General features: G+C 34.8%; 1 protein-coding gene across 5 annotated transcripts in view; it reads left to right on the top strand.

Annotated features, from left to right (window-relative positions):
• Window positions 1–21562, top strand: part of CCDC141 (coiled-coil domain containing 141) — a 183910-nt gene that overhangs the window by 40213 nt on the left and 122135 nt on the right. For 4 of the 5 annotated variants that reach the window (XM_081261638.1, XM_081261639.1, XM_081261637.1 and 1 more), the window contains 3 exons: window positions 9071–9262; window positions 11564–11672; window positions 17666–17919. In XM_081261638.1, the coding sequence (XP_081117764.1) occupies window positions 9071–9262; window positions 11564–11672; window positions 17666–17919 (555 nt within the window). The remainder of the gene's footprint in view (window positions 1–9070; window positions 9263–11563; window positions 11673–17665; window positions 17920–21562) is intronic. The other variant, XM_081261640.1, reaches the window with a different exon arrangement.

Below are 21562 nucleotides of genomic sequence, written 5' to 3'. Positions count from 1 at the left end.
TATCTAAATGTCTAGTTATTATGCTCAAAAATATCTAGGTAAGAAAATATGTGCTTTTGAACCAACTGCCCTGGTGATGTAGACAATCAACAAGTAGTTTAGCCTGAATACTAAACGGTGCAGAACTGTATTTTTTAACATCAGTGCACAGATGGTTAGTGCCATTTCAACATAATCTCCACGAGACCTTTTCTGAGTTAGCTGTGAAACCTTTAGGCTCTACTCTGGAGTTTTTACCTACTTGATTTTTCTTTATTAAGCATGAAAGAAACTTGGTTGTATGGATACACCAATAAAAGATTTTACTTTTTGTGACTGTGTCTGTCAATTTTTATTAGGTAATGAATGCTATGGTAGCAAACAACCCCCAAAGAGTAGTGGCCCACAAAAAAAGATTTTATTTCTTACTCATATTACATGTTGGTAACTACAGTTCATTCTGCATTTCTCTTTTATTTTAGGATCCAGGATAAATAATTCTAAACTCCTACTAAGGAAGAAAGTAGTGGTGAAATCACACATTAATTCTTAATAATCTGCTCAGAAGAGGCACATAAAATTCCTGTTCATGTTTAACTCCTCTCAATGAGTCACATGGACAAGTCAGATGATAGGTCACATGAAAGAGTGACCCTCTTAAAGGCAGACCAGCAAATAAATGGCACAATAATATAATTAAAGTGTATAATGTATCTTATGATATGATTTGAAAGTTATGAAGAAGGAAATGAGTGTTCCAAGAATAATTGGAAATAACAGTCCATTGTTCCAGCATAAGAAGGGCATGATTTTCTTCTTTTTAGAATAGAGCTATTTTACATAGTTACAAAAATAAAAACAACACTTGCACCCAATGATTTTTTTTTAAAAAAGACATTTTCATTAAAAAAGTGAAAACATATGGAAAGGTATGATAAGAAAGTAAATTAAGTTGGAAAACACCTCAGGTAAATACCTAGAGAAATGGAAAAAATGTCTACAAAAAACATATAAATAAATATTCATAGCAAGTTTATAAACAATAGCCACAAATTGGAAATACTTATCAACAATAACTAGAGCAACAAATTGCGTCTTATTCATTCAGTAGAATATCTTCACAGTTAAAAGAACACACAAAAAATGCATGGATGGATTCTATTGCACATTGTTTAATCATATCTTTCTTTCCTTCCTATTTATTTATTTATTTATTTATTTATTTATTGCTATGACATTTTTAGTTCCTTAGATGTCCTATATATTAACCCCTTATCACTTGTATAGTTTGTAAATATCTTTTTTTATTCTGTAGGATTTCTCTTCTGACTGATGATTGTTTCCTTTGCTGTTCAGAAGATTTTTAGTTGGATTAAATCTATTCATCTATTTTGCTTTTGTTTCCTGTGCTTTTTAGATCATGTTCCCCCAAATCCTTGCCTAATCCAATGCCTTAAAGAATTTCCCCATTTTTCCTTCTCATATTTTCATTGTTTAAAGTTTTATATTTGTCTTAATACACTTAAGTTGATTTTTTTGTAGTTATGGATTGTAGGAGTCTAATTTATTCTTTTGCATGTGGATACTCAATTTTTCCAGCATCATTTATTGAAAAGACTGACATTTCTCCAAAGCAACTTTTTTTTTGTTTTTATTTTATTTTTAAATTAAAATAATTTGTTCTAATTAGTTATACATGACAATAGAATGCATTTTGACATATAGTATACAAATGGAGCACAACTTTTCATTCCTCTGGCTATGCAGGGTTCAGAGTCATACCAGTCATATAATCATACGTGTATATAGGGTAATAATGTTCATCTCATTCCACTGTCTTTCCCACTCAGCACCCTATCCCCTCACCTTATTCCCCTCTGTTCAATCCCAAATTCCTTCATTCTTCCCTACCCGACCCCCACCCCCTGCATTATGGACCAGCATCTGCTTGTTAGAGGAAACATTTGGCCTTTGGTTTTTTGGGTTTGGCTTATTTCACTTAGCATGATACTCTCAAGCTCCATCCATTTACCTGCAAATGCCATAATTTCACTCTTCCTTAAGCTGAGTAATATTCCATTGTGTATATATACATTTTCTTTATCCATTCGCCTGTTGAAGGGCACCTAGGCTGGTTCCACAGTTTAGCTATTGTGAATTGAGCTGCAATAAACATTGCATCACTATAGTATGCTGATTTGAAGTTTTTGGGGTATAAACTGAGAAGTAGGATAGTTCAGTCAAATGGTGATTCCATTCCAAGTTTCAATGCATATTGTTTACACTTTCATTAAAATTTAGTTGGTTGTAGATGTGTGGTTTTTTTTCAGATTCTCTATTATGTTCAATTGGTCTATGTATCCTAATCTTGCTCACTGTTGGCAGGAATGTAAATTAGTAAAAATATTTAAAAAACATTTTAGAGTTTCCTCATAAAATTAAAAAGAGTACTACCTTTCCTCATAAAATTAAAAACAGTACTACCTTTCATTTATTTGTTGACTATTCACATTTCTTCTTCTGTGATGTGTCTGTTCAGTTCCTTTGCCCATTTATTGATTGGATTATTTTTTATTTTTTTTATTTTTTTGGTGTTCAGTTTTTGAGTACCTTATATATCCTTGGAGATTAATACTTTATTGAAGGGGTAGGTGGCAAAGATTTTTTCCAAGTCTGTAGGTTCTCTCTTCACATTCTTGATTGTTTCCTTTGCTGTGAAGAAGCTTTTTAGTTTGATACTGTCCCATTTACTGAGTCTTGATTTTATTTTTTACACTATAGGAAGTTGGTTCCTAAACTGACATGATGGAGAGTTGCGACTACTGTTTTCTAGTAGACACAGGGTCTTGTCTAATATCTAGATCCTTGATCCACTTTGAGTTGAATTTTGTGCATTGTGAGAGATAGGGGTTTAATTTAATTCTGTTACCTATGAATATCCAGTTTTCCAAGCACCATTTGTTGAAGTGGCTATCTTTTCTCCAATGTGTGCTTTTGGCACCTTTGTATTTATGTGGATTTGTTTCTGTGTCATTTATTCTGTACCATTGGTCTATGTGTCTGTTTTTGTGCCAATACTATCCCATTTTTTACTATAGGTCTGTAGTATAATTTAAGGCCTGGTATTGTGATGCTTCCTGATTCACTTTTCTTGCTGAGGATTGCTTTGGCTATTCTGGGTCTCTTATTTTTCCAAATGAGTTTTATGACTGCTTTTTCTATTTCTATGAAGAACATCATTGGAACCTTAATAGGAATTGCATTAAATCTGTCTAACAGTTTTGGTAGCATGGCCACTTTGACAATATTAATTTTGCCTATCCAAGAGTATGGGAGATATTTTCATCTTCTAATGTCTTCTTCAATTTCTTTTTTTAAAGTTCTGTAGTTTTCATTGTAGAGGTCTTTTACCTCTTCTGTTAGATTGATTCCCAAATATTTTTTTTTCAGGAACTTGTGAATGGGTAGTTTTCCTAATTTCTTTTTCAGTTGATTCATCACTGATGTATAGAAACACAATTGGTTTATGGGTGATATGATTGGTCAACAAATATATGAAAATATGTTCAACAGCTCTAGCAATTAGAGGAATACAAATTAAAACTACTCTAAGGTTTTGAATGGCAATTATCAAGGATATAAATAACAATAGGACTGGGGCTATGGCTCAATGCTAAAGCACTCGCCTAACATAGGTGAGTCACTGGGTTCCATCCACAGCACCACATAGACAAATAAAGGTATTGTGTCCATCTACAACTAAAACAATATATAAAAAGAATATAAGTAACAATAAATGTTGCAGAGGATGTGGGGGAAAATGTTCACTCATAGATTACTGGTGGGACTGCAAATTGATGTAACCACTCTGGAAAGCAGCATTGACATTCCGAATGGAACTATCATTTGACCCAGTTATACCACTCCTTGGTATACACCCAAAGGACTTGAAATCAGTATACTACAATGATTCAGACACATAAATATTTATAGCAGCTTAATTCACAATAGCTAAGCTATGGAACCAGAGTAGGTGCCCTTCAACATATGAATAGATAAAGAAAATTACACACACACACACACACACACACACACACAGAGAGAGAGAGAGAGAGAGAGAAATATTAGCCACGAAGAAGAATGAAATTAATGCATTTACTGGTAAGTGGATGGGACTGGAGAATATCACACTAAGTGAAATAAGCCAATCCCAAAAAACCAAAGGCCAACTGTTCTCTCTGATATGTGGATGCTAACACACAATAAGGGGAAGGAGAGAATATTAGAAATACTTTTGATTAGACAAAAGGAAATGAAGGGGAGTATGAAACAGTAAAATTAATTGGATATAACTTTCTTATATTCATATATGAATACATGGTGTATATAATTCCATATCATGTATAACCACAAGATGGGTAGTTATACTCCATGTATAAATGATAAGTCAAAATACATACTGAGTTGTAACTAAAAAGAACAAATTAAAAATTAAAAAAAACAATACTAGCATAATTCAACAAAACCACTATTAGTTTTTTTGCCAATACCATTCTGTTTTCATTTAACAGCTTTATAGTATACTTTGAAGTCAAGTAGCATAATACCTCTTGCTTTGTTCTTTTTGCTCAAGATCATTTTGGCTCTTTTATATTTTTTTAAGATTCCAGTAAGGATTTTTTCCTCCTAATTCTGTGAAGAATGACATTGAAATTTTGATAAGGATTGTATTGAATCCATAGATCCATTATGTAATATGGACATTTTAACTGTATTGATTCCTCCAATTCATGACACAAATGCCTTTCCATTTTTTAAATGCCTTTTTAAATTTATTTCATTCATGGTTTACAATTTGCATTGTTGAGATCTTTTACCTTTTTGGTTAAATTTATTCCTAGGTATTTGATTGATTGATTGATATTAATAAATATCACCCCCTATATTGAACACTATTTAGGTTTTCTCTTCACAATTCAATCTTGGTAAGGCATATGTATCAAGGAATTTGTTCATTTATTCTAAGTTATCATTTTTTGACATATTTAGAATTCTTATTTCCTCTTGCTGAACTTACCAGTTTATCATTATGTAATGACCTTCTTTGTCTCTTTTTATTGCTTTTGATACAAAGTCTGTGTTGTCTGATTTAAGCATGGTGTTATGGTTTAGATATAAGATGACCCCCAAAAGCTCATGTGTGAGACAATGCGCAAAAAAGTATAGAGGTGAAATGATTGGCTTATGAGAGCCTTAACCTAATCAGTGCATTAATTCCTTAATAAGGATTAACTGAGTAGAACTCTAGGAAGACAGACTGTGGCTAGAGGTGGTGGGTTTCTGGGGATATGCCTTTGGGGTATATATTTTGTTCTTGGTGAGCAGAGCTTGCTCTCTCTGCTTCCTGGTACCTTGTCCTGAGCTGCTTTGAACATCTTCTGCCATGATGTTCTGCCTTACCTCAAGCCAGAGCAATGGAGAAGGCCATCTATGGATTGAAACCTCTGAAACTGTGAACCAAATAAACTTTTCTTCTTCTAATTGTTCTTGTCAGGTTTTTGAAAATAGTAGCAAAAAAGCTGACTAAAACATATGGCTACTTCTGTTTTATTTTGGATTTCATTTTTATGCAATATTTTATTTCATTCCTTCACTTTAAGTGTGTGTGTATCCCTAGAGGTGAAGTAAATTTCTTGTAAGCAACATATGGTTGAATCTCTTTTAAAAAAACCCATTAGGTCCTTTAATTGGAGAATTTAATCCATTTATACTTAAAGTTATTATGAACAGATCAGATCTTACTATAGCATTTTATAACTTGTTTCTTTGTTTTATTGTAATTATTTTCATCTTTTATTACTCTTATAGTCTTGCTTTGTAATTTACAAAGTAGTATGTTTTAATTCCTTGATAATTATTTTTTGTTTGTTATAAATTTTTGCTTTGTGGTTACCTGGAAACTTACAGAAAACATCTTTTGATTATAACAAGTTATTTTGAAATGATAGTAACCTAATGTGACCATAAAGAAACAAAAAAAGCAGAGAAAATATATTAGTAAAAAAATTGTGCTTACACTCCATTCTTCCCCACATTTTGATTTTTTTTCCCTTGAATGCTGTGGGTTGAATAACCCAGCACCTCATACTTACTGAGTGAATGCTCTACAATTGAGCTACCCACCCAAGACTTATTTTGAACTTTTAAAGTTCCATTTTACCATTTTTGTATTTACTATTTTCTGTTAACATATGAATGTAGTTATAATTTTAATTGTTCTGTTTTTTAGTTTTATGCTAAAGATATAGTTTATGCACCATGTTTATAATATTAGAGAGCATTCTGAATTTATCTGTGTGTTTAGTATGGCCAGTAATTTTTATACTTTCCCTGGTTTTCCTCTTCCTCATTTATGTCTTTTTCTTTCACTTTGAAGAATTCCCTTTAGCATTTCTTATAGGTTAGAGATATATTCTTTCAGTTCTTGTTTGTGAGTGTCTGTAGATTTTCTGGGTACAATACTTTCAGTTGGCAATTTTTTCCCTTTAGTTCTATGAAAATCTCATGCCACTTCCTCCTGACCAGTTAAGTTTCTAATGAGATGTCTGCTGTAATACCCTTATGGATTATTTTTGTTGTTGTTTTCTCTTAATGCTTTGAGAACCTTCTCTTTATGTTTTAATGCGAAGTCTTGATTATAATATGTCTGGATAAAGACTTGGTTGAGCTAAACCTGATAGGGGACCTTTGCCCTTCCTGTACCTAATTTTTGTATCCTTCTCTAAGTCTGACAAGTTTTTTTTTTTTTTTTTTTTTTTATCTCTTTGAATAAGCTTTCTACCCCTTTGGCATTCTCCAGTCCCCTTTGAAACCCAATAATCTGACTAATGCTCTTTTAATTCTGTTCTAAAGTTATCATAGACTTTCTTTATTCCTCTTGTTTCTTTTTTTCTCCTTAATCTCTGTATTTTGAAGTAGCCTGTCCTCAGACTCACTAATTCTTTTGTTTGATCTATCTTACTATTGATGCCTTCTACCATTTTTGTAATTCTACTTAGTATAATTTTAAGCTCAAAGATTTCTGTTTAACTTTTAAAAATTGCTTCCATGTCTCTGTTGAGTTTCTCTGTTAAAGTATTGAATCATTTCTCTGTATTTACTTGAAACTTTTTGAGTTTATTTAAATAAATGTTTTAATTTCTCCATCTGAGAGTTTGCCCATATTAGTTACTATCTGGTCAGAGTACGGCATGAATTAGGTGAGGTCATGGTTTCTTGAAAGCATTTTATACTTGGTGTATGACATGGACTGGGCATTGAGGGATTAAGTATTCCATTCTTCTTAATCTGGATTTGTTTTTGTTTGTCCTTCCCATCAAATTTGGTTTATTTTGTATTATTTTTCAATATTTTAGACTTGAATATGTAATTACTTTATTTTTTTCTTTAAAAGCAAGTTTGTCAAAAGCTATATTTTATCTAAGCATACATTAGGACTTTGAATATAGTAGTTGTATACCTTAAAACTTTGAATATAGTAGCTTCATTATTATTTTCTCTAAACTGCTTATAATTATAATGATCATTATAAATTTGATTTAAGAATAATTATTTAAAGTTTTTTTAAATTTCCAAAAATATTTGTTTTATTATCCATTTATATTTATATTTATTACAATGTGGTCTGACTGTTCACACCTACTTGAAATATTTCTGTGCTATAACTGGAAAGTTCATGAGTGCCTTATCTTTTTTCTTTCATATTTTTTAAAACCAGAACATTAACTGTATAGCTAATTGTTGAATCTCTCAAGAGTAACAGATGCTACAACAGCTGCCCTCTTGAGTTTAGATTTGTTCTTTCATGGAATCCATGCTGGAATCTGCAACACGCAATTTTTAGGCGCCTCCTTAGAGCAATCCTGTGCTCTGGCTAAACTTGCTCTTGAGCTTGCTAGAGGTCATCTCCTGAAGGTGGCAGGCCCTAGAGCCGGGGCAGCCAGCCGACATGTGTATCTTATAGAGCCTTTCCATCTCCCTTTTCTACCATGGAGACTAAAGAGCAAGTGCCTTATCTGTGCTGAAGATTATACTATTTGTCAGTATAAAAAGGCATTCTTTAATCCTGAATGATTTTTGTTTTGTTTCTAATTTATCTGATATTAATATTGCTAGTCCTGTTTTTTTGTTTTGCTTGTTTCTGCCTGTTCTTTCTCATCTCTATTTTCAAATGTTATTTCTTTTTTAGTTTAAGGATGGCTCAAGCAAAAATTTTGAATTTTGTTGTTTGTTGTTTCACTCACTTTAATGATATTTGTTTTTTTAGTTGAAAACTTCACGTTTTTACTGATATTTAATATATTCCCATCATTGCATTTGGTTTTGTGTAAGTGTCCTGATAAATGTGCTCTTACTACTTTTGTTTTCTTTGTTACATTTTGCCTGATCATATTTGTAATGCCTTCCTACTAATTTGAGTCTTTGTTTTGTTGCTAACTTCAAGAGTGAAACAGAATCTATGGAATGCTCCTCCTATCTCTCAGTGAGACACTTATGTAAGTGCATGTTCCCTTCCTCCTCCATAGTTTGTTCAAACAATTCATAACGTTGCTTACAGATTCTTTAATTTTTACAATATGAATAGTATCTTTCAAGAATTTATTCTTAATATTTACATGAAGTTTTATAAACATACTAACAACTAACTGACAGTAATTCAAAATAAACAGTAAGTTTTGTTGGGCTCATTTCTCATGACTTTATTCTTGATTACTCTTCTGGATGTCTTCCAATTAGTTTTCTTATTTTTATTTATTTATTTGGAAATGTGAGATCCAGCTCAATAATCTATAACTCCAGGAATGTAGGCATGCAACTTTGATGAACCTCTATAGTATTTAGCGTGGCTATGCTCTCTGGCTGTCCACAATCTCCACTGCTCCTCCTTGCCTACACAACAGATTGTACAAATTCTCTCCTCAATCTTCCCAAGCTACTTACAGTTTCAACTATCCAAGTGTTTAAGCCACGCTTCTGTGTTCTTGCATTGGGTGACACTCTGCCCTGTGCCTTGTTTTTCTCCTGGACTTAGGCTTTGGAAGATCGGGTGTGGGAACTCTTGCAGGAAGCAGACAAGACAGCTGAAGAGAACAAGAATCAGAGTCAGGTTTATGACGCCATGGCCCAGACCTTGGGTGAAGCGTGGGCAGCCCTGGTCTCCATGCTTGAAAGAAGAAGGGAACTCCTTAGGTTGACCTGTGAATTTTTTGAAAATGCCTTGGAGGTTTGTATTTGAAAATAATTCTCCCTTTTCCACACCAAAGCCAATAAACAGCACTCCTGAAATGTTTTATTTCCACAAATAGACATTGCCATTGGATTTTTTTAAATGGCAGAATAACAAAGGTATATACATTTAAGAGAATACATTTAAGTTTTTAAATTAAAAATAAATAAATAAAATATTAAGTAAAGTGGGTACCCTTAGTCTTAAGTCATTTTGATTTTATTTCCTCTTTAGAAGATACTAATGCAGTTACCAATCAAACAATCAAACAATTACCATTAATTACAACTAATAGGGTTATTAGGAAATGCTGGTTTAGAGCATTCTTGTTGACTAAAAGTGGAAGGATAAAATTCTTCTGCTGATTAAAAAAAACAGTCACAGAATGTCTCATACAACACTTAGCTTATAAAGTTAGCACTTTATAGAGTACTTTTCTAGTGCATATATCGTTAGTTTTCTGTAGTTTGAGCTCATTAAAATACAAGGGAAGGAAAAAGTACTGGATCTAAGAAGGTCATTTCCCCTATAATTTTTCTTGAATTCTGTAATTTTTTTTGAGGCTCCAGATTTCAAAATGTGAGCCTCAAAGAACATTATCAAAAGAAGTGTTGTATTTGGTATAAGCCAGTTATTGGAAATTTCACTTTTAACTTCTCTGTCAAGTGATGGGATAGCACTGCTTCATTATGATAAAGCACTAGCTTTGAAAAATATGACATTTTAAAACGGAAAATTCAGAGCTTAAATCCAAAATAATGAAGCAAAGAAGATTAGTAGCAGAACATAAGAATTGAGGTAGACAATCTCATGCATCATGAAAAAGCCAAAAGGAGGAGCAAAAACCTTATTGCAACTTCCAAGTTTTGCTCTCCACAATTTGAACACTGAAATCCAACTCCAAAGATCTTCTTGGGGAAAAGTTCCACACAATCATCATTTTTGAAAAGAAATAAACTAGCTGAAATACACCTACAGAAGCCAAATTACAGATGTAGCTGATTCATTCTGTCCTCGTAAAGGGTGTACAGGTGTCAACTGCCTCCAAACTTAGCTCCTCTGAGTACAGGAAATGATTTATCTAACATTAGGCTCAATATTTGCTTCTCACTGTGTTTTAGTGTTAATGCTAGCTAATTTTCTCCATGATGTGGAAATTACTTCTAGATTCCACATGGAGTCAAAGGAAATATTAAGTCAAACCATTTCAACCCAGCATTTCTTATTCTTTTACTTGAGTGAGCATTTGTTGGATCTAGTGAAATGACTAAATGTTTCTGTATTATCCTAATTCCAATTTTCAGACCAGCTCCTGTATACTGTTCAGGCTCCTTTTGTATACCAAGCAATTTTCATTAGTAATACAAAAGAAGAGGGTGAAATTAATATCAAGCTCTTTGAAAAGTGTCCCCTTTTTGCCACTTCTGCCCTGAACAAGCTGTAGAAAGAGGAAAAGTATAACTTTTTGGTGGAGAAAAGAAAATATCCATAAGTTAGTAGAACATCAAGGCAAAATTTTCAAGTATTATTTGCTTATTGGTTTATTTTTTAAAAATTTACATAAGCATTAAAAGTACAGAGATAAGTTACACAGTGACTTTAAAACTTATCATAATGTTCTATAAGGGAAAAAAAAAACAAATCACCTGTGATAACCATTCATTTTTTCTCTTTGAAGATTATTTTCATTATTTCTCACGAAGGTGCCCCTTTGGTGTATACCTGTTCAGGCTACTTCCTGTATAAATATATATTTTGTTGTGTACTAACAAGGGGATTAGACTAAAACTTGTATTTTTCATTTCTAAGTTTAATCATTGTGGGGGGGGACTATATTTAAGCCTTCTCTGAGTTTTTTTTAAGTTAAATTTACTCATAATTTCATAAGTACTGGCTAGCCAAGCTTTTGTTGTTTTTTTTTTTTTTTGCAAACTTTCTGCTGATTCTTTCAGATACTTCCTTAGAATGTTGAAAGTGATTGAATTTATTACATAGAATACAATGATTTTGGTTGAAAAATTGAATAGACTTCTGAACAGTAAATAAGTTGGTCTATTTCAACATACAGGGAATATTTCTTGATATAAGAGAAATCTAAAGGAAGGAGAGGGACTGTGACACTTTGTAAAAATGCAAACACCTACTCACAAAAACAACCCAAACCCCACTTACACATACCATTACAGAAACGCACATGGCCAGCTAGGCCGTTAATTCATCAAATTACCCACAGATAACAATAAGCATCATTTTGATTTTGATTGATTTCTTATATCTTCCTTTATGTTTGTGTTGTAGTTTGCTATTAAAATAGACCAAACTGAAGATTTCCTCCAGAGTCCTCATGAGTTTGAAAGTGCTGAGTCTTTACAATCGCTTCTTCAGCTTCATGAACATCACGCCAAAGGCAAGAGACATGTTTATTCTTCACATAAACTTTTAAAATTTTCCAAAGATGTTAATAATATAGATGCTTATGTACAACAGCATGCTTTAACTCATCTTGTTATGTAGACCCCCAACTTGTTCCCAAAAAGGATAAGTAAAGCTTTATTTGTGGTTACCTTCTGAAAGCAAGCACTAATTGTAAATGATTCTAAGAGAATGCAGAGGAAGAGCCTCTGGAAGATTCCTTACCTGGTCTTCTAGTTTTAATTCTTGAGGAAAGAGGCTGTTTTCACCTTGTTCATCATTTTATCCTTGCATCTAGCAATGTGGATGGTGGGTCCTAAATACTTGTTGGTTAAATTCAGTGATTATTCCTTTTAAGTGCTAATAAATGAAGGCCAGTCTTTTAAATAGCCACTTTGAATAAAGAAAATTCCTCTCTCATTATTGCAGAAAAAAAGTAGTGAGCTTCTTCCAGATACAATTAATAAAGCATTACACAAAAAGATTTCCAATTTCCTCTGCACAGCTCTGAAGACAGTCTAATTGTTACATCAATTTGTATGCCAGGCCTCTCCTCTAACCCTCCGCTGCCAAATTTGGGAATGGCCAGTACTAGAACAAGGAAGGTATTTGTGGAAGAGTAGTTATTTGCTATCATCTTTGGGGAAGTAGGGTAGATAAATACATAGGGAAAGTCACTTCTGCCTAATGTGTCTTCTAATTAAAACTAAGTGTGAATGAAATGACTTTCTGCTCCACAAATTTGATGATGCTAGAGAAGAATAAAGAACATTTTCAAATCCACAAACATGTATTGTGTTTATATTCATTCTCCACAGGACCTAGATCATTATGATTAATTATTTACCATAACTTTTCCCAAACCCAAAGACTAAAGAATTCAATGTTCCCTGTGTAAATTCTTATGAGAACCTATGAAATACATACATGCAATTTTAACTGATTATTATTCTGTACAACCTATCACTAACAAGAATCATAAACATCAAAAGATTCAGCACTAAAGCAGCGGCTATCCATTATTTACATGGCAGCCACAATTTAGCTGGCCACCCCAAAGGTAAGTGAGCAGAATTACATGACATTCTTTCCCAGAGACTGGAAAGTGAATTGAGTCTGGTTAACTGAGGTGGGTTCTTGGTCTCAATTCAATCTTTATCCAACCAGCATGATCTTCACACAGAAATTTTACTCCTGGAAATCTGAGAGTGACTGATACTTTTGATGAAAAGGTTCATTACTGAAGCAATAAAATGAAGTTTTCCAGAGGGATGGGGGCTTATGGAAGTAGAAAATTTCCCAGAAACATTGAGAGATGGAGCTGGAAGGGGGTGAAGTAGTCTAAACATTGTATTCTTGCTCTGGTTGGCTCCTACAAGATTGGCAGATGTGCAGCACAGCAAGCCAGTTTACATGTGCACTGCTTGGTTGGAGGCCATAGGCTACACTGCTGGCATCCAGCTGACAGGGGATTGCTTTTCAGGGGTATTGTGTTTCAGAATCCACCTGGCCTTCTCTTAGTCTGAAAAGAAGGATAAAAATGCTAGCTGAAGACAGGAAACTTGCTTTATATTTTGTGACAACGAAATATTCTTCCATCCTGATGAGATGCTTACCAGAACCCTTTTGTGCCTCTTTTTGTGATACTAGAAGCCCAAGGATTACACAGGGCCTGGTCAAGATACCTGGTTCTAATTTATATGCCTCATGATGGTTCAAGCACTTTGTTTTCATAGAATGGGAGTTGATTAAACATAATCATCAACTGATTCAGTGGGATATGATTAAGATGAGCTGATTTGAAGTACATATTAATGGATGAAACTCCAGTTTGTAGTTAAGGGCTTCATATCTGTTATCTTTAAATTTAAGGAAATGAAGTATAAGTATAGTTGGCAGCCGTAATTCATCTCTGATATGTCGATCAGTTGAGTAGTACAGAGAATGTTGGGATGGAAAATCTAATACTGTAACTGAGAACCATGATCTAACTTACTCCTCGTAGTCAGCTCACTTCAATTAGCTTCTCCTGTGCCTTTTTATAATTGAGCAATGCTCAGGCTGCATTGTTTGTGAGAAGCTTATCCTCTAACATTGCAGAGGTCAGAACAGCAGGAACAAGTTGAAGTTTCTGCCCTCTAGAATGTTACAGAATAAGCCTGTTCCTCCACAAGACAGTCCTTAAAATAGTTGAGAACTAACATATCTTCTCTTGTCTTCTCTCCTTTGGGCTACACAAGCTTAGTTAGTTAAAGTCTTTTCCAGCAAGCATGGTTTCCATAGTCAACCTGGCTACCAACCTGGTCATCCTCCATTCAACCACACATACTTAAACAGTGTTTTCCAAGCCTGGAGCTGGTGAGAAACCTAGAGCCATGTGTCTAGGGAGTGCACAGACTTTGGCCTCAGGAAGCCAGTGGTTTAGCAGGGCAGCTACCTGCTTGTCACACTCTTCTATGCTTCCTCTGAGTGTCTCTTGTACACCACCCTGCTCACTGTGCATTAATAACTTATTTCCTTACTTATCTTTATCACCAGATTGGGAAACCCTGGGTGGCAGGGATTAGAGCATCTCTGCACCTCCTGAACTTAAGATAGCTTCCAACCCAAAGTGTATTTCTCATTGAATGTTTCTTGTATTTAATTCCAATGGAAGGCATGGCAGAATGATGAAAAAGTAAGCAATAAACAAGGTACTACAGGGATGTTCAGGAGGAGAATAGTTGCTTTAATTTTGATCACAGCTGTACCTTCTACCTGTTTAATGTCCTTCTTAAAATGAACAAAATACCTACAGATCTGTAAGTCAGGGAGAATCTTATTACTCCATTGTCATAGATTTTAAATAGATATAGTCTCATGGGGGGCCGTTACACTGTTATCTTTACTTTTGAATACATTTCAAAATGCTCATTAATTAAGTTTAAGAAAAAAAAAATCTTCTTGAGAAAGATTTCAGAATATTTTAAAATTTATTGGGAAGAAATATTATCTGTGGTCTCAGTGACCTTGATGACTATGGCCTTGATACTTTTTTGAAAGCACTAATTTGGGCAAGTTTTTAATAACTATTAAGCCCACCTAACTTGTTGACCTCCTTCACTAATTTAAATTGATTATTTATACCTAGTAATTATGGCAAACCATATAGATATTAGTATAAAATGTACTTTAGTATCTTTTTTTTTTGGGGGGGGAGGTACTGAAGATTGAACCCAGAGGCACTTGACTACTCGGCTACATCCCCAGCCCTTTGTATTTTATTTAGAGATAGGGTCTCAGTGAGTTGCTTAGCACCTTGCTGTTGCTGAGGCTGGCCTTAAGTCCATGATCCTCCTGCCTTTGTCTCCCAAGCCAGTAAGATAAGTATCACTTTTTTAATATGACAAAATTAATCTAACCAATTAAGCATTGAAAATTTTACTGATTGTTTATCAACTTCACATCATAAGGTAAGTAGGGTTTTTTTAAATTTAATTTTATTTTGTGTGCTGGGGATTGAACCCAGTGGTGCTTAACTACCACTTTTTATTTTTTTATTTTGAGATATAGTCTCTCTAAGTTGCTTAGAGCCATACTAAGTTGCTGGGGCTGGCTTTGAACTTGCAATCCTCCTGCCTCGGTCTCTGTAACCCCTTGTTTCTGGGATTACAGGCATGTGCCACTGAGACCAGCTAGTAGGGTTTTATAAATGCCAAAATGTGTAATCTTTCCAATAAACAAATTGTAGAGCTTTTGTATTCTTGAATATAGCTAGATGGTTTACTGTGAAGAAAAATATGTCATTTGGTATGACCAACTAACTGATGGAATAAATAAGTAGGGAAATGTAGACTGTAAAAAAACGTGAGTATGAGGAACTGACAGGAGAAGGCCAAGGGAACTGGCAGAGGGAACCGAGGGAAGAATTGGTCCATTTGGGTGACCAGCAGGTAGCCGGTAATAGGCTGATGCAGCCTCAAATTACCTTTGGCTCTGGCGGAATGCATGCCTAGAGCAATGTGGTCATGGTTATACTATTTTGACAGAAACCCTGACAGAAAACTAAAAAAAAAAAAAAAAAAAAAAAAAAGAATGCAAATTGAAATTTTGGCTAATTATATGTATTTTAAAGGGCCAGTTCAGTATGATTTGATCTACTGTCAGTTTGCAATATCCTGAATCCCTAAAGTTGTGCTTCCCTCCCTTATTTGAAAAGTCTAATGTGTAAGATTAGACATGTGGATACTTTGTTGCCTAATCAGATTTTATGTGTGTGTGTGTGTGTGTGTGTGTGTGTGTGTGTAGCTGTTCAAAATATCACAACAAGCTCTTCAATGCAAAGGAAAAAAATTCTTTCTTTTTCCATATACAAAAGTAAACTCATCCTCATTACTACATTGTTTGCAAAATTATGGCTATCTAAATTTAAGACCTTCTATAACCTATTTCACCTTGTTTCTCCTGCTGTTTCTTTTACTTCCCCATAACTAACTTGTTTTAGACAATAGGTCTTTTTTTTTTTTTTTTTTTTGCACATCCCTTCCCCTGCTGCTATCTTAGTAATGTTTTCTTCTGTGTTACCTTTTCATCATTGTGACCAAAATACCTGAAAAGAACAACTTAGAGGAAGAAAACTTGATTTGGGCTCACAGTTTCAGAAGTCTCATTCCGTGGTCCTGAGAAGAGGCAGGACGTTATGGAGGAAGAGGTGTGGCAGAAGAAAGCTGGTCGCACAGGGCAGCCAGGGATGAGGGGTGGGGGAAGGGAGAGCCAGGGACAAGATATAGTCCCCAAGGGCATTCACCCAGCCTAGTGACCTACTTTCTCTAGCCATGATAAATCATACATATAATAATACATGTATATGTATACAATTATACATACACCTATGTATAATTCCCACCCAGTAGTTCATTCAAATGATTAATCCAGCAAATAGATTAATCCACTGATGATGTACAGTCTCCACGATCTAATAATTGTCTACTAGCCTTCTTTGTATAACTTGCTATACTGGGGACCGTGCTTCTAAAGCATGAGCTTTTCAGAGAACATTTCAAATCTAAACCATAACAGGTTCCATTTCTTTGTTCAAGAAAATGAATTTCAATGTTCTCCCTGACTTTTCTTATTTAAATTCTCCTATTCTTCTGTTCTAGTTCAAATTCTTAGTGTTTCATTTGTTTCTTTGTATTGGTGACTCCCAAATTACCCAGGGCACATAATCATTGCTTGGAGATACTATTATATTAGTAAGCTCTAGTACTATTATCTAATATTTTAATAGACAGGTGTTACTTAAACCTACAACTTAATTTTCTTCAAAAATCACAAACTTGTGGCCCATTTAACAGTAAATATGCTTTATCTTGTGGGGAGTTTTAATTAAAAATATACAAAGTATAAAACATTTTAAAAAATCAGAAGCTTTTCCATACAAATCTATAGTTATAACTCTTTAAAAAATTGGAAGCCGTATCAGCACTGCAACCATATTCTCTCACGTCAACAGTTGGCTGGAACTGAGTGAAAACTGACTCCATTAGACTGAGCGAGTTTTTTTACCTTGCCATAGTCCCTGACATTGAGACAGCTGGCCGTAACCTTCACTGGGTGTTTGGCCATGACAGGTATTACCCTTTTAACCTCATATTTAGTTCAACAAGCTCAGAATACAGAATACTCCAGGGAGGGTTGGCACCATAACCAGCATCACACCCCTAAAAACAGTGAACCATATCAAAATTCTATCATCCTTCCATGGCCTACACTGAATCATGCTAATGCTCAACTTTAGCATCTAACATCTGGCAGTTAGGGCTGTAGCAATGGTTAGGCCAGGGTGTTTGACTACTTCAAGTTTGTAAGCAGTTTATGTTGACCTTGCAGTGTGGCTTGTTATTACTATTAAAGCTATATGCATTAAAATTATATGAAGAATCCAAGTATTACTACATAAAAGCTTGCTTATATCATTATCTCGTTTTCTTTTTAATTTTCTTCTAGAACTCCTATCTCGATCTCTAGCCCTTTTAAACAAAAGCCAGCAACTCACTGACTTCATAGAGAAATTCAAGTGTGATGGACCTACTGTGAGTTCCGAGTTGATCCAGGGAGCTCAGAGCAGCTGTCTGAAGATTGACAGTCTTCTTGAACTTCTGCAAGACAGGAGAAGGCAGCTAGACAAGTACCTGCAGCAGCAGCGGCAAGAGTTGGGTCAGGTTCTGCAGATATGTCTGTGGGACCAACAAGAAAACCAGGTAACCCAATGGGCACTGGCTGATGTCCTGCCTCTGCTAACTGGTCATATGTGGATTAGCCATACCCTGGGTCAGTGTCTCTGTTGTTATAGTCAAATCCTTTTATTTTTGATCCAAAAGGCTTTCTTCCAAACTACCATGTTGTTTTTCCAAGTAAATATGAATACAAAAGAAACAATTTTTATTTACTGTCATTATAATATTGATTTTATGAATGGGAGAACACTTACAGACAGTTTTGAAAATGACTGTGTTTTACTGTTGGGTTCTTTTTCTCACTTCTTTCCAGGTCATAACTGGCAGGCACAATTTTTTTTTTTGAAGTCCTGAATGTTAATAGTACTTTTCTAAAAAGTTGGAGAAACATGAGGGTGCTGCTGAATTGTGCTAGATTGCTGTGATTATTGTTTTAAAAAGTCTGTAACCTCAAAATAGAAGAATGGTCTGATGTTAGTAAAGAAGTCTGACCTTGGCCAGTGGCTGAATTCTCAGTGGTTAGAGGGTTTTGGAGATGTTTAGGCTCTTCAGAACTCACTACCCAGGCTCCAGGCAAAACTCTGATCAGTCATTGACATGTTTGTGAGGTATTCCTTTCATCTCAGTCATTTGAGGGTAAGTGTGGACAGAATTCTCTTTGCAAACCCCCAACTAATATAGATGGTATATTTATTGCGACATTTCTGATTGTCTCAATTCTGTGCTCAAATCTATGAATATTAAGGGGAAAGAATTAAGAGAAAGGATACAGAGAGAGATCTCCTGGTTGGATGCACAGGAAAGGGGTCCACAGGGCCCTTCACCTGCTTATTAGAGTACTGTCGTCCAGTGCAATAGTCTTTTACTGATGATTTTGGCATAACAAAGAAAATCAATGCCAGGGACAAGAATCAATATAAAATTGTCAGACAACATTTCTAAATTTCCTTGTCCTCCCTCTCTTAAGTGGGCTCTCTTTCAACCTCTCCTAACCCCTACCCACCACCATGTTCCCAGAGCTTTTTAATCCTCAATCTCACTGATTCAAATTAACAGAGACTTTCTCTCTCCAAAGGAAAGTCTCATCCATGAGGCTTCCCAATGCAGAAGCATCTACAGTAAGTTTTATTTATTCATAAGATAGCCATTTTTGTCTTCCTGCTTCATGACTGTGGCAATTATCACTCACTTGGTTCCTCTGCAGTTAAAGAAAAAGAAAGAAAAGTAAAGAAATCACATGAAAATTCAGGATGAATTTTCAAATTCAAATTCCAAATGAACATTCTAACCCAATGTGATGTTGAAGGGAAATCTGGATCTCTGCCAACCTTAGACAACTTAAAGATGTCTCATATTAACTGAAGTGAGGTATTGTAGAAGCTTTCTGAATTGGTGAATTCTCTAACTTATCAGTCTTCAGCTTTCCTTTTCATTTTTTTTTATTTAAAGGGGGGTGCTTTTTAGGGGGTAGTATTAAAATAGATTTTATTTCACAGCAAAATTGAGCAGAAGGTAGAAGTTTCCCATGCACCCCGCCCCACAGCCTCCCAAATTATCAGCATCTCCTACCAGGGGGGCAAATTTGTTATAATTCATACATTTCCATTAACACATTTTTATTCCCCAAAGTCCATCATTGATATTAGGATCACTCTTGATGGTGTACATTTGTAGGTTTGGACAAATTCATAGTGACATGTATCCACCATTGCAGTATCATGCAGAATCACTTAATTGCCCTCAAAAATCCTCTATTTATCCTTCTCTACACAGTTGCTGGCAACCCCTGATCTTTGTAATGCTACAATAGTTTGCCTAATATCATATAGTTGGAATCACACAATATGTAGCCTTCCTTAGATTTATTTTTGTACTAAGTAAGATGCAATTAAGTTTTCTGTGTCTTCTCATGGTTTGACAGCTTACATCTGTATAGGGCTGAATAATATTCCCTTATCTGAATGTACTGCAGTCTAGTCCTCCTTTTACTTACTGAGGTTTTATCCAAGTTTGGGCAAGTATGTATGAAGCTCTGTAAGCATCCATGAGCAGGTTTTGGTGTAAATATAAGTTTTCCATTAATTTGAGCAAATACCAAAGAGTGGTACTGATGGATAGTATGCTAAGAATGTGTTTTTACTGTCTTCCAAAATAGCTAGACACTCTTCCTTCTCACCAGCAATGATTGAGATTTCTGCTGTTTGACATCTTTACTGGGACTTGATGTTATCACTGTTTCAGATCTTGGCTATTCTAATAGGTGTACAGTAGTATTTTGTAGTCATTTTTAATGGGCCTCATTTTAAAATTGGAAATAGTACTCCACTCACAAGGTTGCTCTAAAGATTAAATGAAGTAACATGTGTAAAATATACTGCTTACCATTTTAAGAGAAATTTAAGAAATGCCAGTTTCCTTGCCCTCACTCTCCTTGGTTAAACCTTACAACTAACAGATTCTCTCATCTAGCCCAAGTTCTTTCTCCTGGGTTTAGCATTAATGATGTTATACATATTGAGGTTTCTTAATGCCCTTAATTGTTGGATGCCTTTATGTATATAGTAAAGGCTTAAAAATGAATATTTGTGGTTATGAGAATGAAACTGATCTACCTACCTACCTATCTTCCTTTCTCTCTCTTTCTTTTTGCTGTTATTATTCTTGTGATGCTGGGGATTGAGTCTAGGGCCTCACTCATGCTAAGCAAACATTCTGCCACTGAGCTACTTCCCCTGTCCTTTTAAAATTTTGAGACAAAGTATCACTAAATTGTTAGGCTGAATTTGAGATCCTCTTGCCTCAGCTCCCAAGTAGCTGGGATTACAGGTGTGAAATTACACTGTGCCCAGCAAGAATAAGGTTTTCTTTTAGACTCCATTCCTAATAGTCCTTGAACCAGAACTAATTTAATTATAGTAATAAGAATAAATACCATGCTTCATATGACCCATTAATAAATAATACAGTCATTTCCTTAAATATAAAATTTAGGCTCTTAATCTTAAAATGATCCTTATTAACACATTCTCTCAATAATAGCAATGATAGCAACTGGAATAATTAATAACAACTGTTGTTTCTTTGTGCTTGTTAACAATCCTGGGGTAGCCTGTCGGCTGGGTTTAAATCACAGCTTCACTACTTATCAAGTGAGTAACTGAGCATTTATTTAAATTGCCTGAGGCTCAGTTTTCTCTAAAAATGTGGATAATAATAGTACCTACCTTTAAGGGTTATTAGGATGACCCAAGAGTTATTACATGACAAGTACTTAGGACAGTGTGTGGAACACAGAAACTGTGGTATTAGTATTAGGAGTTTTTATCATCAGATCTGAAAAGGATAGTGAAGGGCCAATATGTCATTGCTCTCCTTTTTCTGCTCCCTCCACCGTCATGCTCCAGTAAAGACAGGGCTTGAGTTGAAGGTCAATTTCATTGTTTATTTTGAGTTCATAGGGTATGATCAAATAAAGGTCACTTTTATAGTCTTAGCAGCCATATTTGTTTAATGGGCATTCAGCCATATTTGTTTAATGGGCACTCTAACTTTTGTTAGAAATGTGAGGAGCTCACTATCCATGTAGATGCTTTATTAGAATTTTGGTTTACAGCCACCTTTTAGGCTTTTATCCTAACAGGGGCCTAAACACACAAGCACATACACA

Source organism: Spermophilus citellus (assembly GCF_964194105.1).
Source record: "Spermophilus citellus genome assembly, chromosome: 11".
In the NCBI taxonomy this organism is placed as follows: Eukaryota; Metazoa; Chordata; class Mammalia; order Rodentia; family Sciuridae; genus Spermophilus; species Spermophilus citellus.
Note: the sequence above shows the minus strand (reverse complement) of the source record. Positions and strands in the feature narration are given on the sequence as shown.